Source organism: Melospiza melodia, chromosome 4 (assembly GCF_035770615.1).
Source record: "Melospiza melodia melodia isolate bMelMel2 chromosome 4, bMelMel2.pri, whole genome shotgun sequence".
Taxonomy (NCBI): domain Eukaryota; kingdom Metazoa; phylum Chordata; class Aves; order Passeriformes; family Passerellidae; genus Melospiza; species Melospiza melodia.
Genome location: NC_086197.1, coordinates 52,839,327 through 52,865,093, shown reverse-complemented (window position 1 = coordinate 52,865,093; position 25,767 = coordinate 52,839,327). Strand labels below are relative to the sequence as shown.

The window sequence follows — 25,767 nt, the reverse complement described above, 5'->3', positions numbered from 1 at the left end:
TGTGCTGTACAATTCCATGTTGCAGTAACTTGTAGGACAGCCAGCACTCTGTGTGAGCACTGTTGACCTCCATGGGGTCAGGGACAGGCACACGTTCCTGACATCTTGCCCTCCATCCGTTACTTTCTTCCTGGCCAGTGGAAAGATGACACCATAAGATCAGTCAGCAACATCAATGACCAAGACATAGTGAGTAATGTCGAAGAAAACAGTAAAGTGAGCTGCAGGTTAACTCAAACCTGATAGAAGGAATTGGTATTCCCAAACCTCAGTGGTGTTTAAGTTACAAAACTTAATGGAATCACTGCATTTGAGAGCTTAGCAGAATTTAAAAAATACAGAATGTAGATTAATAAAAGCTCATTGGTATTGCCATACTGGATCAGACCTGAGCACCATCCCAGCTAGAGTAAGTTTTGGCAGTGTCAAATGCTAAGCCAGAGGAAGGTGCAAGAAATCATAGCTCTTAATAGTTTTAATATTCATTTCAAGAACTCAAGATTTGCTAATGCCTATGTGGAATGCCCATACTTATGCATGGCCATGGTTGTTTATCCAGAGAAGGGTTTTGATACCTCAGAAAGCAACTGCTTAGACTATTGTAGGTGATTTAGATTGTCACCTAAACCTCACTTTGAACACTAATGCAACCTTCAGTTTTCAACTGAGGTGCCACTTGGTAGAAATAAGGAGACATTATAACCTCTGATATAAAGCACAAGTAAAAACTCTACTGGAATATTGCCCTGATTTGTAGCAGCCATGCTTTTTAAATGAGAATGCTAACAAATAACATTTCAGACCAAAAGCTGAAAGAATCCAGACAGTCTGAAAAAAACTCAGCTACTGTAAAACTCTCAAAGTTACATAAGCTTGATAAATTTTGTTTCTCAAACTATAGGTTAGTCATTGACTTGTGCATGGTATTAAGTACCTATATGAGGAATAGACTTGCCATAGTAAAGAGTAATTTTGTCTTGGAGTGTAAATATATATGAAATTCACTGATTTGAAGCCATAATAGATAGAAGACTAGATACAGGGCAGCAATCAGCTTTGAGGATTTGAAGTGTTTTTTTTCGCTCCTTTTCCAACACAACAGTCAGCTGTTGGTACACCTAAATGATATGCTGGCTACTTTACAAAACCAGCCTGTTTCTTTTTCCCTTGGATGTGTTTTAGCACAGCTAGTAGGCTTTTCACAGATTGCACCAAGATTTGACTGGCTGCCAGGCTGTTTTATACTTCTGGTCAAGCTACGTAACCAGAATGTGGTTCTCAGATGAAGGAATTCTCTCGTTTTGCTAGCATTAAGAATCACAAGTATGGATATTCTGCCATATAAATAAACCTTGCTGAATTTCAGCCCTGGAAGCTGATGTCAGTCAAATCCGAACTAAAGCAGAGATGGAGGATTCATGTGTGTTTGGGTGTTTGGATCCAGGAAGTCTTACTTTTACCTGTTATTAGTGTTCCTTGCAGTTTTCTCTGGAGAGCTGATGTTAGCATCTCTTGCTGATAGAAATAGTGGCCTGATCCAATGTGGTAATGCTGATGTCCATCCAACTGACTGTGTTTGGAATAACTGTTAAAACTGCTAACCTGTTCATAAACCAAGTCACTTCCTCTGTCGTGCGTTTGCCTTTCCTGCAGGAGCAGGTGGAGTATCACTGCTAAAACACTCCTGGTCCTAGATAGAGAACCCAGCAATGTAAGTCACTGCCCCAGGAGCCAAACTCTTTGTTATGTGGTTGTAAAAATTTAGCTTCAACAAACATGATCTTACGGCCTGCTTCTCCCTGCTGAAGTGGCTCCCCTCTTCCTCTAACAAGGGTCTCTATCTTCATACCTGCTCCCAGCGCTCTTGGAGACTACAGTAACTGTGTCCATTGGGAATGGAGTGTACTTTTCCTGGGGAAGGCAGCAAGACTAAATTATTCAAGCAGTAGCTAACACTGCAAGATTTTTTTTTAATTTTTTTTTTTTTTTTTTAGTAATAGCATGCAGAATTTTGGCAAGATCTGCTGGGCTTTTTTGTGTGTGTGTGCCTTACAATAGGTGGGTGTCTGAGGGCTGCAGGCTCTTGGCAGCATTTCACATTCCATCTGATGAGTAAAAAATGGTAGTCAAAAGAATAGCTAGTGTTCCATACCTTCTTTTTTCTTAATGCTATGGGTAAGTCATGCACATCAGATCCATGAGCATCACAGAGGGTGGGGTTAATGCTTTTTAAAGCCTTGAGCGAGTTTGTGTGTAGCTCTTCAGGGGACAAAGCTGGAGGAAATTCCTCAGTATGTGAAGCACACGCTGAACTCAAATGGGTGGGGGGCATCCCCTCTCTTCCTTCCTCATCCTTCCCCAACCCCTGTCCCCAGAGTGAGCTGTGTAGTCTTATGCCTAGTGAATGCTCTGGTAAGAGCAGCTATTTGGGAACCCCGGGCTCTGTTTAACAGTTTTTGTGCTTGAAGTTCTGAGAGAAACAAAACTATGGCTTAAAGCAGAAAAAGCACCATCCCATGGAAACCCTTCCAGTTGCTCCTCTCTGCTAAGGAATAAGTAATTACTACCAGGGACTCCCACTGCACCTTTCAATTTTCGGATCTTGGACCAGTCACCTAACCTTTTTAGCTCATTATCTCTGCTTGTGAAAGCAATGCATTGTGGGTATTTTTGGTTTTTTCTTTTCAATTACATTTCTCTGTGTTTACTTTGATCAGAATTGGTTGACTTGTTTTCCTGAGGTGTTGCATCGGTTCTTTAAGATGCTGAATAATAATACTTTGCATGCTTGTGTGATCAGCCAAATCTTATCGCATGTCTAATGTGCAGGGTAAAAGCAGGTGATGTATGGATGTCAGAAACAAAACTCATGCAGCCCTGTGAAGCCTGAAAAATGTAATCAGGCACAAGTCTCTGAACCACACTTCCTGACATAGGCGACTGCAGCCCCTGTGGGATGCCTTCTGTGAAGGGCTCCTCAATATCACAAGCCCACTTCATGAAGCCAATGTTTCCATGTGTTTTAGGGGGTAACTAAAATCATTCCAGGAGAATAACCAGAGTGGAGGCTTCTACACCCTTGTGTCTCTCTTCAGGACGTCAGATCTTTTTGAGTCGATATTTGCTGTACAAGATGGTGGTTCCCCTCCGTCTCTCCTTTGCCTACTGTCTCCCCCTCTGCCCACCCCCTGCCCCTTTGCATGCCATGGAAGATGACTTGGAGCCGTGCGTGCGCACACACGTTCTCTTGCTGATTTGCTCCTGCCAAAAGCCCAGGTTGTGGATTCATACATCACCTGCCTGTGTAAAACGCATGTGCATGCTGCCGTCCTCAATAACCGGAATGTGTTTTCTGTTCTTTTGTTTTTTGTTTGTTTTTTTTTTCTTTTGTTTTGTTTTTTTTTTTTTTTTTTCTTTTTTGTTTTGTTTTTGTGTGGATTTTCTGCAGTGTGGTTTACCAGGACGGATTTTACGGTGCTGACCTCTATGTAAGTACACACACCGGAGCCTTCTTTGTCCCCAACCCCTGACAAGCCAGCCTTTTTTTGTTTTCTTTTCTTTTTCTTTTGGTTTGTTCGTTTGGTTTGGTTTTTTAAATATCATTTACTTTAATTTTCTTCTTCCTTGTGGATATATATATTTATATATTTAGGAATGCAAGCATGCTTCTCTGTCACTGCGCTTGCCCCTGGGTGCAAGACCTAAGCCTTTGGGTTTCCTGATCATTGCCAGGGTCAGTTTATTTGGTGTCCTGTCCCCCACATTCACACTGGTACTAATCAACCTGAGAGATGATTAGCAAATTAAAATTTCTCTCAACACTTCTGTCATTTACATAATTTGGATATAAAAATAACAGGACTGGTTTAGCCTCAGACCTTCCCTTTCCTTCTCCCCCTCTTCCCTCCCCTTTCTCTTCCCTCTTGGGGCCCTTTTGGGTTTGATTTGTGTAGTCCACACTACACTGAACAAGTTGTATGTTTAAAACTGTTCATGTGCCACTGGGATGTGGAGATTATCCCTTTGGGGAAGACACTGGGACTGATTAAAAATGGAGGCTGAGATGCTGGAGTGAAAACTGACATCTCATTTTGCTGGTAGGAATGGCACCTAAATAGGCTAGATTCTCTCTCCAGGGAATTGTAAAGTACAAATATGTGGAGATGTTCGGTTACAAGAGTCAGCAGCCTCCTCCTGTTGGGGAATTAGCTATTATACCACGGGAGACTTTGTCCTGTCATTGTCTTTGTCCTGCCCAGTCAGTCTGTATTGCAAATCTCCAGGGAGTCTGTGTGTTCATAGGTGGGTTGTGGATGGAGGTATTTGAACTGGCCAGCGAGAAAAGTGCTTTCCTCTCCAAGGGAGAGCTGTTGCAGAGCAGGAATATGGTAGGAACTTGCCTTTCAAAGCCAAAATATTCAGTTGCCACTGCAACTCATAGCCTGCCCGGCTTTATCAGAGTTCCCAATTGTGGCATTGTAGGTCATAGCTCCCTGGAGCTGGGAAGTTTTGTATAGTTTGGGTTGTGATACAATTGTCAGCACGAATTTCACAGTCCTGCTCCTTTGAAGGTGCTATTCCTGCCATTTATAAAGAGGACTCTGGGGTTAGACTTAGGATAATGGATGGAACTAGCTTTTGGATTTTGTTGGCTGATATGGAGGAGGAAGTTCTGGACAGGTGCTTTTTCCAGCCCAGGTAGAGTTGGAAGATGTGCTCTCTGACACAGAAAGAACTGCGTGCATTTCTTCACTCTTCCATATACTGTGGTGTGTGCAGTTCTTTTAAGATTGATCTGCCTAGTCAAGTGTTTCTTTATAAAGCTGTGTCAAGGACTATGGAAGGTTCTGTGTTTTCCTGCCTCACTCCTAAAGCACTGCCTTTACAGACACTGACTTTGCTATGGCACGTAACCAAGAAAATGAGTGGTGCTTAGTGCCTCTTCCCACAGAGTGTGGCATATAAAAAGCTGCCATGTTGAAAGGGAAGTCTGACCAGCGTTACTCCCTATTTTTGAGAAAGCTTCTTCAGAGCTTTTGTTGGGGAGGAGAGGCTTGTATAACATGTAAGGACAGAAACTTCAGCAGTGAAGAACTCCTGTAAGCACTTGGTGCTGCAGAGCAGTACCACCATGTAACACAAAGCCAAGCCCCCAGGTCAGGTTAGAACCATTAGGTGGATTTCTGATGACTTTGCTGTTGGTGGCAGTGGTGCCACTATCAGAAAGCAGGATGATGGAAGAGAGGACTGCATCAAAGTAGATGGTGATGCTTTTACCTGTTTTATTGCTAGCCAGAGCCCTCCAATGGAGCTCAGGAAAAAGTTACCATTATCCAAACTTGAAGTTGCCCTTCCAAACAGTTTGCTTGGCACAGGTGGAATGACTTCAATGTCTCTGTGTCTCACTGATTTGTTGTGCTTTTCACTGCAGAGCTTCTATCCCTCTGGTTGCTGTGATAGGTTTACACAGATTTTGGAAGGTATGGCAGAGGATATTTCAGTTAGGACTAGGGGAAAGTTAAATCGAGGTTCTCTTAAGATTTCTGAGTCCATAGGGTTGTGGAAAGGAGCTGAGCTGGCAGGGAGTGGTTAATGGTAGGAGAGATGAAAGGGAAGTGTCCCAAGTTTGGGCTGCTTTTTCTGCATAATGCTATGCACCGATTTCTCATTTTCCTCCTCCTCCTTTTCCTCACTCCTTTTTTCTTTCCTGGGGCAACCATCCTGCTAGCCATTTCTTCTGTGAAGAAGGCATTCCATCTGTTGTTGGATGCGTCCCACTCTGGCAAGACACCTGAACTGATAAAACAAGCTGCCCCAGGATGCAGAGGGCTTCATTTCGGATCATAAGAAAGGTTATCTTTCTTCTACAATGGGGTCAATCTGGGTGGCGGGGGGGGAACCCAAACAAACCCACCTGTGCCAAGACTGCTCCTGCCTGTGAAAAGCGTGCTTGCATCCACTGGAAAGAAAAGGCTGGTGAGCCCCGCTGCGGGCTGTTTGTATGATTGTTTCTTTCCACAGCTGTGTTTTTTTGAACTGCTCTTCCTGTGTTCTGTTATAGAATAGTCTTACAGGAACCAATCATTAGCGCTAAAATACCTCAGGTAGGAGTGCCAGTGTGACCTGCCAACCAATCAGATTGTGGATTGCAGTGGAAAAAACTGAATTATACTAACCATTCCAGCACCACATTAGAGATGGGAACAGAGGCTTTTTTAGAGCAGCGCAGACTCACGTGTGAGCCAAGCCCCCGCTGCAGCAGGGTGGCGTGTGTCCAGATTTCATACCAAGTGGTATTTCACTCAAAATAAAAAAAAACAACCAAAAACCAACGAAAAACTAAAAATCAACAAAACTTTAATTCAGTGGAAAGGTTAACAAGGTCATGCTTGTCCCATTACCATGTAGAAGCACCTGCTGCAATGGACACTGTTGTCCTGTCACCTCTTCTAATTCATTCATGCTCATTCCTGGTGCACGTATGCCACCCTCCTAATACAGAAATACCAGAAGCGGTTCTAGCCCTTTCTGCTTCTTAACTTCTGTCGTGTGGAAGTATGGGGGTGGAGAAGACATCTGAGAGATGGCAAATAAAAGACCCTAAAATTGGGCTTGCTGCCTAAACCTGGCAAGCAGTAAATGTACCTAAGTGGTACCATGAGTTCCATATCTCTCTGGGGTTATGGACACACTTGTGTCCTAGGGGCAGAAAGGCTCTTTGGAGTAAAGAGGGCAGCGGCATACTTTGTGTGCCCTTCTAAGGCAGGAAGGGAAAAAGAAAAGGGACATTTATACCACACTTGCATAGTAAGCTCTAGTTTTGGATTTCTTCTTGCTCACATTGGATTGATCACCTGATATGGACTTAAAGAGTGGTGGAGAAGATGTACTTGAGCTGAACTGCATAAAATGCTAATTTGTTTTCATTAACATACTCAGTAATTGGAATGCTACTTTAGTTGGGATTGCAGCTTCCCATAGATGTTGTTTTCCCATGTTTGTCTTATTTCAGAAAATATAAGACAATACTGAAAAAGCTGCCATCTAATGTTAAAGAAGGAATTTAAAGTAAAATACTGCTTTGTTGATGAGCCAAGGACAGTAACATCACAGAAGAGTAATTTTAAATTGAGCTTTTGTTCATACCTAACAAAAACAGCTGTTGGACAGCTCAGGTCTGTAGGCAGAAACACTTTGTGGGGAAAGGGATCCAGCATAGCCCCAGCAAGACTGGAATACCAGATAGACAGTGAAAGAGAACTTGAATTAGAATAAGCAACATATAGGCTGGTGTTCATTTCTCTCACATGGTCCCCAGACAATCCAAAAGCCTGTACCAAAATGGGCTAATCTTAATTTGCACGGTCCTTTTGGTTGTTTCTGATGCCCAGTGACAATGCACAAGCCTTCTTGCTAGTTCCCATTCCCTTATGGAGGCAGTAATGAAAGTGTCCCATTGATAGAAACTTCTCAGACATAACAGCTGCACAAGAAGCTCAGCCACACTTACTTCCTTTGAGATGAGACTGAAGGTTTTTAAAAACAGAATCTGTATGGGTAACCTGTCCCTGTGGAATCAAATAGACGGAGTGGGAGTTTGCATGGCTGTCCTGAGTTTCAGGCACTATGCCACTCATTGGTTTCTTCTGTTGCAGTTTGGCTGTGGCACTGAAGGAATGTGTTGAAGCTGGCAAGGGCCTTTTTTTCTTTCTTTTTTTTTTTTTTCTTTTTTTTCCTTTTTTTTTTTTTAATAATTCTTTCTTTCATTTGGAAACACATTTTTCCCTCTTTGTTGCTGTGGTTGCAGATGCTCTATGCTATTATGTTTTTTATTTACTGGAGTACCTGAAGTGGGTGGCACCAGAAATCACTACGGGTCCTAGGACCTTGCAGATGAGCTCTGCATATCAGTTACAAGTTTTGTGTGAAAAGGAATAGCAGGAGAGAATATCTGGTGCATTGGACAAGCTGAACAGGCTTTAGATGCATTTATTGAATTATATAGGTGGATCCTGGGTTGTGGAGAACAGGAGCATCAGTTGGGTAAGGCAACCTGTACAGTGTCTGCTCTGTACGGTCCCAGAGCTTGGTGAAAGGGTTCATGTAAAAACAAATTATAGTTGCAACAGTTGTTCCTCTTTCCTTCACCCTATTTTGGTGTATTTGGACCTGCTGGTCATGCTAAATACATCCCGTCTCAGAAATCTCCCAGCTGTCCACACTCATTGCTCCAATGACAGGAATGCACCATGGCCATTATGATCCCCATTTTTGGTTTTATTTGAAGTACACATAAGTAGACTTTGCAGATTGCTTTGAAGTGAGCAGGTCTGCCTGTATGTGTGTACCTCTATCCGGAGATTTTTTTTCCTTTTTTAAATAACCAGTAGCTTCAATTTTGCATCAGTGCATGGTTAAAAAGCAATACACGTCAGCTATTTCTTAACTTCATTTCTCCAATGAATTATTTCTCCTGTTTTTTTGTTTTGTTTTGTTTTTTTTTTTGTTTGTTGTGCAGTTGACTGAAGAAATGTTAACATCCCGCTCTAAATCTCTCAGTGGAGTCTCTGTTCCCTTCTCTGATATAACAGATGGGTTATTGCTTGTTATAATTATTAACATTGTGGTGTGGGACAGGGCTGGGGTGGGAGCCATTCTGGGGGGCTCGGGGGGCTGTGGGAGTCCTTGAGGTTGGAATGTTAACTCCAGTGGTGACTGACTGTTTCCATAATAGCAGGTTGTTGTGGCTGCACGCTCTAGTACTTTGAGGCTGTGTACTTCACTGAGCTTGTGGTAGAGCCTAGGGCGAACTGCTGTCCCAAGAGAATGCTGGGATGGATAGAACTAGCCAATATGAGTCTGAACGTGGTGACTTTGCTGGTTGTTCTAGCTCCAGATGTCAGCATGCTTAGTTTTTAATTTTGATTAATAAATGTTACTCTGTTCCCCCTCCCACACCTGATTCCAACCCTTCTTTCTTCTTCTTTTTTTTTTTTTTTTTTTTGTTTCTTTTTTTTTTGGTTTGGTTTGTTTTTGTTCTGTTTTGTTTTCCTTTATGAGAGACATGAGTTAAAAGACAATTATATGATAAGCCTTTTTGGTTTCAAACTGCATCTTGCTATCATGTTCAGAGTATGTGCCAGGCACATTTGAAGCAGCTTCTGGTCTGAAATGTGACTGGCAAGTGAGGAAGTGTGGGGCAGAGTGGGAATCAAGGGTGCCTGCTAAGGCCAGCTGCCCTTTGGAAGGTAGTGCCTGGAGAAAATGCCTCCTACACTGTGCCCAAGTGACACCCCAACGGTTCAGGAAGCATATAGCCTAAGGGGAATACTACAATGGCATTGATACAAAGTTTTGGCTTAATTTGGTGAGGTTAATGAAGGTTGGATTTGGATTAAGGCTGCACCTCATTCCCCTGGCCTCTGTCATGTTTTACATGGTGGTACAATGATAGCATGGCAAAACCAAGCTAAACATCCCCAGCCATCAGTCCACAATGCAGGATTTGAAACAGCCAGGTGAGATTAAAAGGGCTAAACTGTAACATGGCATCTTTTCCAGGCCATGTGGTGATGGTTCACAGGTGTTGCTTTTTACATTTGTGTTGTTTTTTCTCCTTTTAACTAAAAGATTGAAGAGGCTGCAACTCCCTTTTCTCTGAAGTAGGAAAGGATCTGCAAACATGCTTTGGATAGCACATCAGCCTTCACAGGGCTAATGCAGGCCACATGAAAGAAACCAATATTAATTTAAAATCATTACTTCTAATTTAAAAGCTACCCAGGTTCAGATTGAGCAAAGACACAGTTCTGTAGTGGAGCTGATCTTGTACCCTTAGTTAGTTACACGTATGCAAAAGATATATAGGGAAGAAGTGGTAGAGGTATGTTGAGCTTATTCTGGAGGTGAAGAGCATAACTCTGCCTTCTGGTCCTTCAAACCCTGAAATGTCAATTGGAAGAAAAAAAAAAAATAAAAGCCAAAAGCAATCTGGAATTTTCTGATGTTTTTTATGGCTCATTGTGTTTCTAGAAAGTCAAAACTATGGTTCATTTACCAGGCCTTCACCCCAGGTTAAAAGAAGTGTTCAGAAATACAATAAAGATCCAACCAGGGCTTCAGAGCCCTATTTGCTGCCTGCTATGCCACCTTTGTCCCTGATCTGAAAGGTGCCTGGCCTTGGTCTTCCAGTACTGCAGGCCTTGCTCTGCCCCAAGAGCTCCTTGTGGGAGTTTCAGGAGGAGACTCACGGCTCTTCTCTGAGTCAGAATTCACATTTTGACAACACAGCTGTTAAGTACATTTTTAGTAACTACCTCTGATCACCTTTGCTACAGGTGTGTAGCATGGGCAGAAATACAGCAGCAGAACAGGCTGCTCTGGCATAATTCTCTTGACCTGTTTCTTTCTTGTATGGAGAGGAGGGGAGAACAGTCTGGCTGGCCTCAATATTGGTTTGCTTGTTGACAGCCCTGAAACCAACGAGACTGTCTTCTCTGACCATCTTTTCCTGATTACTTTTCACCTTCTCTGACTACTGCTACTTTTGCACATGTGGATCCAATTAAATTCTAGCCCTTTGGGTTTTCCTGGCTGTAAAAAAGAGAGGGTAAAAAAAAAAGTAGGAATTTCTCTGAATTTCTCCTTTTAAAAATACTTCATAGAAAATGTCCACCTTTGATTTCCCCTGCTTAAGAGGAAGGGGTCATAAAAAGTACCTTGCATGCAAGATTCCGAGTCTTTCCTAGTTTCCATTTCCTCCATGCCAAATTGCATTTTCTCTAGGGTTGTAACAATGCTCAGTCTTCCTTTAGTGTATTCCTTTTGCTAAAGAGGATAATGGAAGGGCCTCCCTGGTCCCGCTAAGGAAAGGAATATACATGAGTTAATGGGTGATGCTTGTGATAGACATGACATGGGAGCTGATGCAGTTTGAAACACTTCCTTTCCTTGTGACGTGTGTGCCTTTTTTTAATATTTTTTTTTAATGCTCTCTATGGGTGGACAGGTATCTGTAAAGTCAGTTCTCTTCTCTCCTGCAGGGTGGATATGCAGCCTACAGATATGCACAGCCTGCTACTGCAACAGCAGCCACGGCCGCTGCAGCCGCTGCAGCAGCTTACAGCGATGGGTATGTAAGGGAGAGGTGTCCATGGGGGCTAGCTTGCTGTGCTCAGGGATTCAAGGAGCATTGATCCATCACAGAACTTCTGCTTCTTTCCCCCATTTCTTTGTCTGACCTGCACTCGCATGTGCACACATGCATGCACCGCCCAACACGGAAGACTTGAGTGCACGATTTGTCTCTGCTCCTGGACAGTATTGCCCTCAGTGTATGTGAGCAGGCACAAATCCTGGCCTCCTCCCTATCCTTGTGATTCTCTGCACAAAGCAGGCAGTGTGGTTACAGCCTCAGTTGGAGATCGGGGTTTGGGCAGGCTACTAAATCACTGGGTGCGTTTCTCTCCCCGTCATAAAGTAAAAATGACTCAGCTCATGCAGTGCTCTAGGATGCTTTAGCATGCAGCTCTGAATAGATACAAAGGATTGTCTTGATCAGAGTGCTTGCCTTAAGATTTTTCATTGCCTGTGCAGTGAGGCCGTGTTTTAATCCTAGCACATTAAAGGTTATACTCCTCCCATAGTGGAGAATCCCTCAGTGCTTTCATTCAGCAGCTGTTACTGTGCCAGTAGCACCAGTGCCAGCAGTCCCTCTGGTCCCTAACTGCATCACGCAATTACCCAAAGGTAAGGGATGCACTAGCTGACATTTCAAAGGTGCTGACCTCTTTCCTGCAGGTCAGGCTCATGGCCTGTGCCACATTCCTCCTGGCAGGCTGTTCTCTTGCCCATCTCATACAATGCATGGCAGCATGCTCATAGGATCTCTCTGCAGAGGAGCTGCCTGCGTGCCAGTGTGTGCATGGATGCATACATGTGTGTGCAAGGGCATGCTGCTGCTTCCATTACCTGTGGTCAGACAGCTATTACTCTGCCCCTCCCAAGTGACTCTTTTTATATCTTTTCTCCCTCTCTTCAGTTATGGCAGGGTGTACACAGCAGATCCTTACCATGCCCTTGCCCCTGCCGCTAGCTACGGAGTTGGCGCTGTGGTAAGTGGGATTTTCTTTCTTATGCTGTTTCTCATTTCCAGCATGGGGAACAGCCACTGGGTATCATGCAATGAAACCTCACCCACCCAGAAAAACTTCTTTGCTGAGGGAGGAGGTCCTTAGCAGCAATGCTGTGTTCCCAGTTGTTCCACATTCATGTCTATGTGTACACTTATAAAGGAGCCAGGCTGTAGGAGACCAGTTATTATTTGATCTTGCGCATCATCTAGTACCATGAAAAATAGGAATAGCAAACAGAACTGCCAGGAGCCAGAGCACTGTTGGTGAATCAGTAGAACTGTATAGAGGTGATACATAGAGCAAAAATCAGCAATAGTTAAGAGATTCAGGATACCTTTTTTTGCCATTTTCAGTTCTAGGAAAGCAAGGGAATAAGTTGTTCTTGTGACATCTTGCAAGTGAAGCAAAGCTGCTTCACTTAGTTCCCTCTTGCTCTAGTGGAAGGGTGCGGTGTCCTGCCTGCCAGCAGTAGTTATGCAAGGGCAGGATGAGGTATGCTGGCATCGGAGGGGAGTGGAGCAGCTTGCTGAAAACACATGCTTGCCCATCTGCTAGCCAGCGCAGTATCTGTGTTGTTGCAAAGGCTGGAATACAAATGTGCTCAGAGAAAAAGACACCTAAAAATAGATATCTGCAGTGTAGCAACTCCATTTCAGCCTCAGCTCATCATGTGGATTCTCTTTAGGGTCAATGAGGGAAAACCAGGTAGTTCTAGGATACCCAGTCATCATATCTATTTTAGACCTTTACCTTGAGGTGAGGTGAAGAGCATCCTAGAAGTCCTGGTCTCCGCAGTCTCTAAAGGCAGCCTGGACAACTGGCTTGAGATTAGGACTGGTGAGTCCCTACTCTGGTACTGAATTCCCTTCCAGCAAGACTTGCCAAACTTCACCTCCAGCTGGCTGGCCATGAGCATGCCCTCCTGAGCCACATCTTTGGTTTTGCAGGCAGAGTTCTTTCTTGCTTCTTAGAGGTGCTCATGGTGGTGGGTCAGTGCCAGAACATGTCCTTCCAGAAGCATTTGGGTGCTGTCCTGGATATCTCTTCACAGTTCTCCTCCTAACAACCTTTTCTTCTCCCATTTCATTTCTGCAGGCGAGTTTATACCGAGGTGGCTACAGCCGATTTGCCCCCTACTGAAGTGACGTGAGCCCCCTGCAAGCGGGACAGCCCCCCCAGTTCATGAGGCCTGGCTATTGCAATATTTACTAGTAGAGGAACTCTATAGCAAGTCGAGGAGGAAAAACAAAAAAAAAACAAAAGAGAAAATACTTTTTTATACCTCACTATGTTCTTCAAATATGTATTTTTTTTTCCTTTAAATTTCTGCCTTTAATTCTTTTGTTCCAAAGATTGTGCTTCTTTTTTTTGTTTGTTTGTTTGTTTTTTGTTTTCATTTTTGGGGTTTTTTTAACTGTGGTAAAAATAATGCATTTCCGTGTCTGTATGTTGGTGCATAGCTTATCCTACCAATCACGGAAAAGGCGATTAGCGATAAGGAAAGCTGTTAGAAGTTGATATCATGCAATTAATCAGGAACACGCAGCCAGAGTTACTTCCCTGGGTCTGGTGCTTGGTGCCTGTGAGACAGGAGGATGTGAGGGAGAAGTCTCCACCTGCCGTGTTTCTGGTCTGCAGAAGGAAGCACTCTTTGGCTGTGGCTGGGACCTGAATGCTGGTGGGAAATAGTAATTTACATTTGGAAATGGGGGAAATGCAGAGACTTTCTTTGTTTCTATCACCATCTGACGCTCACAGGTTTGTGACAGTTTCAGCAGTGTCAGAACTTTAGACTTCGCAAGAGAAGAGTCCCTCAACCTGCCCAAAGACTTCAGCTGTTACCTGCTCTATAGGGGACAAGACTTTGAAAGGAGTTTTTGATAAGGATGATCTTTTCCCTACACACAGAACTTTTACTCACTGATTTTTGTCTGCTGCAGGTGGCTGTAATTGTCATAGTCTTCATTCCTCCTTTTGAAGATCTTTCTCTCTTGCTGTCCCTTTCCACCCCTTCATTCCTCGAGGAGTGGCAGATGCAGTGCAGGATCATGCAGAGTACCTCTGTTGTGGACAGCAAGTGATTAAACGTGGGGAGGTGAAGCACCTGCCAGCTTTCAGAGGAAGAAAGCGAGCAGAAGAGGCGAGCGTGGCACATGCTCTGAGGCCCAGCCTGCAGGGGCTCTGCTGCTGCTCATCCTGGGCTGCTTAGGTGCTTCTGCAAGTAATCTATTTCAAATAACGTGAGTGAGGAAAAACCAGTCATGCATAAGCTGCTCGAGGTGAAGGACAAGCTTGTGGGTTTGTGTGCGGGAAGAGGATCTTTTGTATCTAAATGTGATCCTGAAGTAGTTTTGTATCGCAGAAGCAGTTCATGCAAGCTCTGAATTCATAGGAACTTCTTTCCACAAGCTATTTCAGGCCCTTCCATAGCTGCATTGGAGCCCCTGGGTTTGTTTGCCCAGCTTCTCACAAAAAGTTGTGCACCTGGTCTACTGAGTCCATATAGACACTACATATTAGAAGACTTGGAAGGATAGAAACTATTTAGCTGAGAGGTCCACGCCTCCCAAGACCATCTCCCTTCTGCTCTCACAGACAGAGAATTCGCTGTGTTTCGAAGACAGCACACTTAGATGACTGTGAGCTGTGATGTGATGTGGAGTTGCTGCTCTCCAGATCTCCCTGTTCAGCTGCTGGCTCGTAGAGTGCTCCCAGTAAACCCAGTGGTCAGAGGCAGGCTCTAATTATATGCTGGAGAGATGCAGAAGTGTGGTTGTACCGGGCTGCCTCGACTCCATGCATTGGTGCTGGGGTGGGCCCCTGCCCTCAGAAGGGCAGCTCAGAGTATGGATTTGTTGGTGGAGCCTCTCCAGCTCCTGTCGAACACCTGCTTTTCCATCCACCACTGATACAGAATAGGAAAATTCCTGCATTTAACACTAAGCAACATCAGCAAGCAGAGGTCTTGCTCCTGGGGGTGTGTTCTGGTCCAGCCACACACAGCCACACATTTTTTGCTCTTCCCCAGTGATACATGGAGCCCCTCTGTGCACAGCAGAGTTGAGGCATCTCAAATGGGAAGAATGGGGGACACCATTAGTTAAGCTAGAGACCCTGAAGCTATTGATTTTTCTGGAGGAATTGCTAGATAAAGGGGACACCAAACTGCCAGCCTGTTGGCCACCTTTTTTTTTCCTGGTTTTATTGTTGGTTTTTTACTTTTTTTTTTTCCCAAGCCAAAGTTTGGTTTGTTACTGTTATGACAATTTTTTTGTTGTTTGTATATAAATACTTTAGCTTGAAAATAGGGAGGGGAAGAACAGGGTGTTGGGGCTTTCACAAAATCTAAGGAAATGAGGGAGACTCGGCATGTTTGGGGGTCTTCACTGCCCGAGTTGGGGTAGAAGAGGGAGGACTTGTGGTAGAGATAGTCATATTCAAGGGGAGTTATTTCCACTGCAGAGCAGCCAGGAGACTTGTGGAGCTGGGATGCAGCAAAAGCCTCTACTGGACTTGTTCTCCCCACTGTGGGTGGAGGGCCTGAGCGAGGCCATCCCTTCCCTTGCTGCAGGCAGTTCCTCAGGCTGTGAGCCCAGGAGCCTCTGCAGAGTCCCTGGGGCAGCTGCTCCCCCACTGCCCCTCTCCCACATTCAGTTCAGCTGGTTCTGACTGCGGCTCCCAAAATGCCAGGTTCTCCCACCCTGAGTGCCCTCCCCTGCCCTGGTAGTGCCACCTGCAATCCCCCCTGCCACTTGGCCTCCCTGGGAATGGGGAGGCCAGCCCCATTTCTGCCTCCTGGCAGAGTCTATGCATGGCAGCTTCAGCCCGCCCAAGGATATGAGGAATGTGAGGGGTTTAGTGCAGAAGCACCCAAACTGTGGGGGGCCGTGCTCCCCCGATCTCCGAGTAATACGTGTTCTGAGACCTTCCAGCCTGATTCCTCCTGTATCCCAGCTTGGCCTGCTCTGGTCCCTCCCTGCCAGGCTTCTCTGGTGCATTAAGCAGCCGGGGTCTCTGTGGCGCCATAGTTAATGCTGCAGGATCCCCTGAGGGGGCTTGCTGATGGCCTGGCTCCCTGCTCCCAGCACTGAGCTGCAGAGGGGACACCGGGACACTTGCATGGCTGGGGGCCAGAGGTAGCTCACTGGTTCCAGGTGTCCAAAGCACCAGACCTCCCAAAAACTTGCATGGCAAGGTTTCTTGAGTGAGTGTTGTGTGTGACAGGAGAGCTCTTCAGCCTTTCTTCTGTGCTGGTGAACAACAGCTCCAGTTTCACTGTGATGTGTTGTGAACTGGCTAGAGATGCTTTCAGAGTAGCCAAGGTGTGGCTATATCCAGCTTTCTGAAGAAGTGAGGACAAAGCCTATATCTCCCTATGCAAAATTAATTACGTTTAATAAATTGAACTGGGCCCTGGCTTATTAGAATGATGGCAGCTAGTGCTTGTCCGTGCGATGGGTCTGCAGTCACAGGTCCCTTGCAAAGCAGGGTTTGACTTTCTGAGGGGAACTGCACAGGCAGCCTGGCAAATAGCTTGCTGTTTGTCACCTTCTAGTCTGGTGGCATCTGGGATTCCTCTTGATGCAGAGAAAAAAACTGTATCTTTAACTGTAGCTGCTTGTGCTGTCTTGCAATAGGTCCAGCCAGCACACGATGATACCCAGATGAAGTTTTGGTTTGAAGAGTTGGTTTATTTAATGTGCTGGTCTGTATTTCCTTGCAGTTACAGTTGTGCTGGTATAAAGTAACTACTACTGCTATAGCATATTCTCTGCTGGGAATAAGTTATATTGATGCCCAGCGCGTTGGCAAACTGTTCTCCTGTCCCCGTGTGTGGGAGGCTGCACTGTTGTAGGTGAGTTAGCTTTTCTAAGAAAAGCCATGACAGGACCTGGAGGCAATGGGGAGCTCGGTATGAGCCTACTGTAGCCAGCTTTTCCCAGGTTAAGCAGTTAGGTGGGTCCTGTGTGATGAGTTCAGATAGACAAAGCCATGTTTAAAGATAGCTATGGCTTGGCTGTTCCAGTGCCTGAGAGGGAGCAGATTTGCCCAGTGAGGAGCACTGGCTCTGGAGTCTGAGACCGCTGTTTCAGACAGGGCTCTGTCAGTGACCCCTCAAGGGTCCCTGTGGGGCAGTCATGTTGCTACTTTAGACTTTGCTTCCCTGTCCCTAAAGTGAAGTTGAAGTTTATCTCTGTTCTTACCTGTTATTGGGATGCATGGATGTGAAGTGTACAGCGAGAGCTGAGGAGGGATTTCTGAGTAGCTGGCTTGAGTGCTGGTTGTGGAACGGTTAATGAAGCCATTTCCCTGTCTGAAGAGAGACACTGGCTGCTGGGCTTTCAATTCCAGCACCCAGAACTCTCTCGGTGGGGAATACAAAGCAGAGCTTCCCAGTTCTACCCATGTTTTTCCCCAGCCCATCCCTATCTGTATCTTCCCATCCTAGCCACGAAGATGGAGGCAAGTGGAAAACAGGTTTGGGGAGCACTTAGGAATTTAATAAAGGGAAACCCAAACAACAGCTCTGGGGAGTGCTTTTGCTGAATCTAGCTCCAAAGGGAAAGCACACAGGCAGCCTGGCAGAGGACCTGCTGCCTGTGACCCTCCAGCCTGGCAGGGTAGGGGAATGCTGTCCTTGGTGTAGAGGGGTGATTTTTAAAGTGTTTTACCTGTTTGCACTGTTTTAAAATAGGAGGGTGGGGGGAGAACCAACCTAGTGAACAAGATGAACATCCAATGTAAACTTCTTTGTGTTTTTATTTTTGACATGCTCTTGGATAATGTCAAACATTTTGTAGTATACACCAGTGAGACTTGATTCTTTGTTGCATAAAACACTATTTTTGGTGATGTTAATGTCTGAAAAGCCTGTTCCCTGCATCCCCACCTTACTGATTGCCCTCTCCACCCTCCAACCCCAGTAAACTTCTCTTCTACAATGAAAACTCCAGTCAACAAGGCAAGCAGGAGTCTGATAGCCAGAGTGTGAAATGGGGCCCTTTGCAAGTAGGCTGTGGGGTTTGTGCCTGGTCTGCTTTGCTCCAGCCAGGAGTTGTCAGGAGAGCCCCCATCCCTCTGCAGTGCCTGCATCAGTGGCAGCCTGCACGGGACCCAGCACGGCCAAGTCCTGTGTCTGTTGCCACTGCTGACCCTGGACGACAGCTTCTTGCTGGGGCTGCCAGTTCTGCCTGTGGCTGTCCTGTTGGGGCCGTGGGCTGCAGCTGGCCCAGGCTTGTGCAGGTGACCAGCTTCCCATGCTGCCTCTCAACTTGTGATAGAGCAGGAATGCATCAGCCAAAAACCTTGCCTGATTTCACCAGGAGATTGCTGGTGTCTAAAGCCGTCCATCAAGATACTCATTTGGCTGGCAGTCAGAGTCAGCAAAATGCCCGTTAATCTTAGGAATGTTTTTTCTTTTTAAATTTTTGTTGATGCTCTGAAGTTGGTCAATAAATCTCTTGCCAGATTCCCAGTTCTCTGCTGGTGGAGAGGCTTGTTGCTTCCCTGAGGAGTAAATTCCTTACAGAAATCAGGCCTCCCACATTAGTAGTCTCAGTTCTGGTCATATTTTTCTATTTTTTTCTGTTCACAGTATTTTGTGTGTGCGAGTGTTGTAGTTTTGGCAGCTCAATTTGGCTGCATTATCAAGTGACAAAATCATCCTCTTTTACCCTAGGGGATATGACTTTGTTTTGTTTTATTTCCTTGGGTTTTCTTTTTTGTTTGTTTGTTTGGGGTTTTTGTTAGGCTTTGTTTGGTTTTTGGTTTGTTTGGTTTTTTTTTTAATATGATAAATCCTGCTTGTAAATAGCTGGAGCTAAAACCTGGGGCTGATAGCAAATGAGAACCAGGGCTATAGAGTGATACAGAGCTGGTGGAGTATTTTACTGACCTCACAGGCTGATCTCTTTGAGACTTGGAGATTTTCAGTGCGAGGCTGAGTGCCACAGCACCTCCAATGGCAGCAACAGACTTGCCCCTTGTCGCAGTCTCCCCAGCACCTCCCATTCCAGGTACCCCGGGGAGCAGGGCGCGTCCCGAGGGGATGCGTTCCCTTCCCCTGGATCATTTCCTAGGACGCCCGAGCCGCTTGCCCAGGGTCCCATTTCCCTGCTGACTCTGGAGAAGCAGTATCTGCATCCCAGGGCTTTGTGACAGCCTTTAACTTCCCGCCCTCCCTCGTTAAGTATCATATTGTATAGTAGCTTTCAGACCATACAGTATTCATTGGGTTATTCCTATTATTATCAAGTAGCTGGAATTGTGAAGGTTGGAGTAGTTAGATCTTTAGCTTTTATTCCTTTTTTTTGTATTACTATCCATGTGTATAAATTATTGATCATGTTGCTGGCTTTTATAAACTCTAAGCAAGGGGGGAAACCCTTCCTAACCCTTTGCAAATGGTAATGAAGCACTGTTTTTAAATAAAAGAGAGAAACACCAGTCTGCTGGCTCCCCTGTGTTGTTTGTTTTTCAGCACATCTGGATGGATTTCGCTGGTGCATTGCCCTGGCAGGTAAAATGCAAAGAAGGGAAGCTGTGTGAAGAACGAGCTGGGAGCTTGGATCTTCTTAGCAGTGATAAAGGGCCTTGGCAACTCATGCTGGCAAAATCCCAGCCCCATCTGTTCCTATATCGACCTCAGAAAATCCACACCTTTCCCTGCCATTCTTTCCCATTGCTTCTTATTAGCAGAGAAGGGCCAATTGTTTGTTATTGGATAAGAAGCTTTTTTAATTTTTTTTTTCTCTTCAAGCCTAGTTGGTGTTTGAGCCTGTTAATGTGGAAGGAGAGACAACCATTTCAAATTACATATCTGCATCTCCTTTAGTGCCTGTGTGGCCAACCTTGCTCTGTCTCTGTTAGCACAGGTGTAATAGTTAACACACACCGCTGGAAGCTGGCGTTCCTCTGTCAGTGTAAATTTCCTCTGGGAGTTTGGACATGTCTTTTAATTACTGCCCCTGTTGTCCTGTCTGTAAAAAGAGCATTGCTGCAGACAAGCAGAAATTCATTCACATTCCACATAGTACTTACAAATCCTCCAGTGAAAGATGTCATGCAAATATAGATCTGTGTAATCAGGTGCCTTTAAAACTGAAATGATCCTAAAAATAGCAAATAATAAATCCCTGTGGATAATTGAAAGTGATTATTGAAACAATAACTGAGCAAAATTACACAGCCAAATATGCCTAGTACAGTTGAGGCTGGTGCTTTAATTGCTTTTGGAAATGCAAGGTACCAGGAACAAAAAGGGTGGGATAAGGTGTGTCCCTGGGCAGTAGGATTGTCGATTATGATGCAGGAAGGTGTGCTAGCTCCTTAAGTATTCCTTCCCAGTATTTACCAAGGATATGTTCCTGTCAGATGATCCTCATTTCATTCTAACAATAACTCAAGAGGATGTTCAACAGTGGCTGCTAAAATTAGATGCTTGGAAATCAGGGCTGAATAATGGTTGAAGAAAAGCTGGTTAAGGGATTCTGCATCAGTGGAAATGGGAAAGGTCTTGAAAGAAAGCTCTGCGATGCTGGGAGAAGGTGTTGCAGAGGCAGGCTTCAGAGGCACAGGAAAGGAGCTCTAGGTCTACCAGCCTACCCTTGTTTCACGGCAAAGCTGTAAAATGGCTGATCCTGGAATTTACTAATTAGTCAAAGTAATTTGTAATTCACTAATTAGTAAATGTGTTGTAATATTCAGCGTTGCTCAACATGCTTTATCAGAAGCAGAGCTCACCAAAGGAAGCAGAGGTTCTTTAAATGCACTGCAAGCTGGCTGAGGAAGCAAACACGGCTGATTTAATGCATCCCCCTTCCTATAAGCTGTAAATAATTGTAATAAGGAATAGACAAATCACATTAGTCACAGCTGATCGTGGGCCATGGTGCTTGTTTCTGTGTGTGTAGGTAGCATCACCTGAGTGACAGTGCCCCTGTCATCTGGAAGGACCTGGGCAGAGGGTTTGGCAATAGCCCTGGCATGGACTCTGTACCAGGGGGCTTGGTACGGGTCCACCAGTGTGGCTGCCAAGTGAGAACGTCGGTGCCACACAGCTGTGCCTGTCTGCTGCAGGGTGGGATGGAGTCAGTAAATGGTAACATTTGCTGGAAAGCATTTGGATCATATTGAAATGATTTATGAATTCAAACTGAACTTGCAGAAGAGCTCAAGGGTGAGGTTAGTGTGACAGCTAAGGCTGCATCTTAGGCTGGCACTGACAAGCTGCATCAGGAGATTTGACCCAAAAGCTGAGGAAGAAGTCCTGATCCCTGTGCCAGCAGCAAAGCTGACTTCTTGTCAGGATTTTGCCACTGGACTTCTATTGACTGTACTGGCTCAGAGACAGCAGCCTGAGCATCCCTTTGATAGGAGAGCTTAGCTTAGTAGCTGGTGTGGGAGGAAGAGTTATTTCCATGCCCTCTTTCTGTCTTTATGCAGAAAATTGCAAAGTTGTAGAATAATTTGGGTTGGAAGAGATCTAGTTGGGTGGAGGCCATCTAGTGCTATGACTTGCTCAAAGGTCAGTCAAGTTCATGTAACTGTAGCATCTTCTGTGTGAGTTCAGAGGGGAAATGCATTCTGCAGTGCCAACAACTTCAGTGTCCTGGGAGGTGAGAGGTGACCCCTGCTCCGCTGTGTGCTGCAGCTGTTTCCTGCCCTGTGCAGCCGGCCTTGCGTGTTGCTTGCAGCTGTTTCACTGGGGTGTGGAGAAGAAAAACTGCAATGTGCTTAACTTTGATTTAGACAAGATGTATTTTTTGTGATTGCTCTCAGTTTGCTTGAAACGCTATCGTTTCTGGCATAGCATATCCAGTGCTGGCTCCTGCTGCTTCCAGCATGGTTTGAGGGCTGGAACTGGGTGGGGGAAGAGAAGGGAAACAGGAAAACAGCTGTGAGAGCTCATCTGTTACTTGTCAGGAAGGATAATTGATTGCTTTCTAGAAGCACCTCCCAAGGAACAGAGAGCTGACTTTCTGTGTCTTTCCTGCCAATTGGTGTAACATTCCCCAGCACACGGCAGGTGAAGCCAGGCAACTCCAACTGTAGCTGTGGGTTAAGGAATGCCAAATACTAACCCAGGACCTTCCAGTGACTTGCATTATCCAGCCCTATTGCTGACTTCACTGGAGATGGACCATCCTCTGTCCTGGGTGCTCTCTGTCCACCTTGGCCTTGCACTGACCCTTTGGCCCAAACCTGGAACCCTTGAGTGCTGCTTCTCTTCCCTTTGCTTTTCCCCACAAACCGGTTCCTTGCCCACAGAGCTAGCCTGAGCGTGCCAAGCCCAGCATTCCCCCATTCCACCTGCAGCAGAGGAGAAAGCTCCTGGCTTGTGTGAGCCCCATAACCAGGAAAGCAATGAGAGTACTAGAGCTGAAAGTATACTGGAGGAGTTTTGTTTCTGGCAAGAGGCAGTCATCTCCTGCAGGTCTCTGACAGTGCAGCAGGGACTGTTTGGCTCCTGAGATGCAGTGGCCACCAGCCCATGACCAGACTCTAGGAGTCAGCCTTCCCACTTGGAGAAGCCTCGCCATGCTTGGCCCCTTTCCTGCTGCAGCACACCGATGCCAGAGTGCCAAGGAGGAGATGCACAGAGCCGGCACTGGGAGCAGCTGTCCCAGTTTGTGGAAACTTTCTTGCCTTTTTAAGGACATGCAGAGTGCTGTGCTCTAACTTTAGCACAAAGGTATGGTTGACTTGGCTTCTTTTATTAATGGATGAGTATAAATATATCTGCTCTTGCTGCCTGTCTTGTTCTTCCATGTGTAAACACTGAGCTCTGTCCCAGCTCCTTTTGATGATAAATTCCTTGTCTTTTGAATCACAAATCACCTTTTTGTGTGTCAGGAGGAAGCGTCAAAGCCCAAAGTCACTTTGTTTTTTATAGCACCAGCGCTCTCCAGCTGAACTCTGCTCAGACATTGCCGATTTCACGGAGCTCTGCAACAGCAGCAGATCTGGCGTGTTTACGGTCTTGCTGAAGTAGCCTTTGAGCTCCTCTGGAGCCCTGCTGCCACAGAGCGCCGCAGTCCTCTCTTATTTTTGCAAGGATGTCTCCCGTCCTTCCCGGCGGGAGGCTGGGAAACCTCGCTTCCTGCTCAAAACACCAGGGCCTTTCTTTTTCGGTCAGTGCTTCTGAGTTCTGCTGCTTCTGCTCCACGAGAAGCGCTTCTCCAGAAATAGCTCCTTGCTCCTGGCCCAGAGCGGCTCACGTGGGCGCGATGCCGCTGGCTGTCCCCGCGCTCTCCCCCAGTGCAGGGCAGCTGCGGATGCCTCTGCCCACGGCACAAGGGGCTGGGGAGGGACTTTGGCTCGCCCCAATGGGAATGTGGGTGTGCTGCCTGCCCTGCTGGTCCCACTCAGCTGCAGGGCTTGAAGGTGAGACAGGAAAAAGAAGAATTGGTGCCATCCGTGCAAAGCTTTGCACAGGGGTGTTGTGGAGGGCTGATTGAAAAGTTTGGGGACAAAATGAAAAAGTCAGAATTGGGGAAAAGCTGGAGTGTGCTGAACTTGCACAGTGGCCTTGAGGGTGAGGGGTGAGCTGGCTTCAGAGCTGTGACCCAGGGGTAACACTCTTATTTCTTCTCTGGGGGTCTGCAATGGGGTTTGTGGTAAAGGAACAGAAATGACCCGCTTGCTCCCCACTAACAGTGTGATGTGAGCAGTGCTGAGCTGAGAGCTGGTGTATCCAGAGGTCTGGAGAGGTGAGTCTGACACACTTCACAGGGTCACATTGGGTGAGACAGCCTTGAAGCATTGGAGATGACAGCTGTGGTGAAGCCGACTCATCCCTGGTGTGGATCCAGGTCCTGCTGTGGTTGAGAGGGTCATTAGCTCTGGAGGGGAGGCAGGCAGAGCCCGGCTCAGCAATTCGGGTCACTGAGCAACTGTGCAAAATATCTCGTCAGCTCTGGGCTCTCAGATAGCTTTGACTTGAAAAGAGCAAATACCTGGAGTTACTGCAGGGTTGAGGGGAAAACCCCATTCCCAAAGGCTCCTTACATCAAATACCTCTTGCACTATGGATTTGGTACCTGTCAGCAGCAGCATGAGTCAGGTACCTGTCAGCAGCACTGGGGCCTGTGCTGGCAAGTCACTGGCCCCCAGCGTTATCCATGAGCTGTGGGGACCATGAAAGGCCTCCTAACCATCAGCCAGTGTCCTCACACCAAAACTGGGCAGAAACCTCCTACACAGAGCTAAGGGAGCTTGCTCTGGTTGTCCCCCCAAAGACCAGCATGCAGGCAGCAGCTGTAAGGCATCCCCAGTAGCAAGGAGGGTCCTAAATAACCCCAGGCATGGGATGCCAGACCTCCTGATTTTCCTCTGATCCTGGAGCCTTCAAGCTCTCAAGTATGTTGCATTCCACTGAGGAATGGTGCCTTCAAAACAAAGAATATGAAAGTAAAGCCAAATAGCCCTCCAGGGGCTGAACACATTTGCGCCTGGCCAGAGCTTCCCAGATTGTGGGAGTGGTGACCATTAGTGGCTCCCAGCAATGGCCTGAGGTGCTTAGAGCCATGACAGCACCCTGAGAGGTGTCTCAGGTGGGACATCCCAGCAGCTGCACAAACCTCACTGTGATTTGCAGGCCAGGTGTGATCTGGCACTGCAGGGGGAACTGGGGAGTTCTGTGCATTTAGAAAACTCAATACTCTGCAGCCCTGCCTGTCTCTGGCATGCCCTCATCATGCCCTGAAACTAAACATCTCGACAAAAACAAAGGGGTCCTTTGAGGAACGCCTTGGCTGAGCATCCCTCTCCCTGCTGGTGACTGATGGCACCAGGGACATGTACTGTGTGGCCGTGGTGCAGAGCCAGGAGCCACTTTGTCCCTGTGATGTAGCAGTGTCCAGGTCTACTTGGAGCTGCACAGCTGCATGGTGGATTTTAACTCTGGTTTCCTTTGGGAAAATGTGAAATATTGTTGTATGTTTTCATTGTATGTGAAAAGGGATCATCTTGTCCCTTTTTATGACTTCCTGTCCCCTTGCAGGGGATCCTCACAGCTAGGAGGCTCTAGAGGAAGAGGAGCATCCTTATAGGCATTGCCAAGGCTGAGATCTCAGCAGTCCTGCGTGTGCAGGAAGTGTGTCCTGAATAAGAGCTGGGTCTGGGTACAGTATATCTCTGATGTGACCCCTGGAGATTTTGCTCACCATGTGTATCCACGTCATTCCCTCCCTGCCACTGCAGCTCCATCGGTCTCCTGGGGCTGCATGTTTCTAGAACAGTTACCAGCACTGAGTCTGAGCATCTGTGCCCAAAATACAATGAGGGTTGCCAGGAGGAGAGAAGAGGCAGTGGATGAATCTTGTCTTTTCTGCTTTGCAAACAACCATGTCCCAAGCTTTGAGCTCCGCTATGCTGCCCTGACTGATTGGCTTGGTGGTAGGTGGCTGCTCAGGGAGTGCTGCAGAACAGAAGTTATCTTTTTCCAAATCCTTTGCTTCTACCTTCTGGAAGCCAAGAAATCCTCATGAAACAAAATCCTAACATGCTCAGAGGCATATTTCATGCCCAAAAATGTTTCTGGCCTCAGTTTCACTCCAGGCATTGGGGAAAATACAAATGCTTTTAAAAGTTGCCATCTCATCTTCTAAGTCAGAGAAACCAAGAGCCATGA

At 46.1% G+C, this 25,767-nt stretch overlaps 1 protein-coding gene across 21 annotated transcripts in view; it reads left to right on the top strand.

Moving 5' to 3' along the window:
- The window catches only part of RBFOX2 (RNA binding fox-1 homolog 2), a 170,300-nt gene extending 150,720 nt beyond the window's left edge, over positions 1 to 19,580 (top strand). For 6 of the 21 annotated variants that reach the window (XM_063154416.1, XM_063154419.1, XM_063154424.1 and 3 more), the window contains 4 exons: positions 6,062 to 6,104; positions 11,043 to 11,131; positions 12,041 to 12,113; positions 13,230 to 19,580. In XM_063154416.1, coding sequence (XP_063010486.1) covers positions 6,062 to 6,104; positions 11,043 to 11,131; positions 12,041 to 12,113; positions 13,230 to 13,274 — 250 coding nt within the window. In that variant the 3' untranslated portion in view covers positions 13,275 to 19,580. Of the gene's footprint in view, positions 1 to 1,653; positions 1,712 to 3,448; positions 3,489 to 5,728; positions 5,853 to 6,061; positions 6,105 to 8,518; positions 8,596 to 11,042; positions 11,137 to 12,040; positions 12,114 to 13,229 lie in introns of those variants that run through there. The other 15 variants (XR_010027554.1, XR_010027557.1, XR_010027549.1 and 12 more) reach the window with 14 other exon arrangements.
- Positions 19,581 to 25,767: the final 6,187 nt, after the last annotated feature.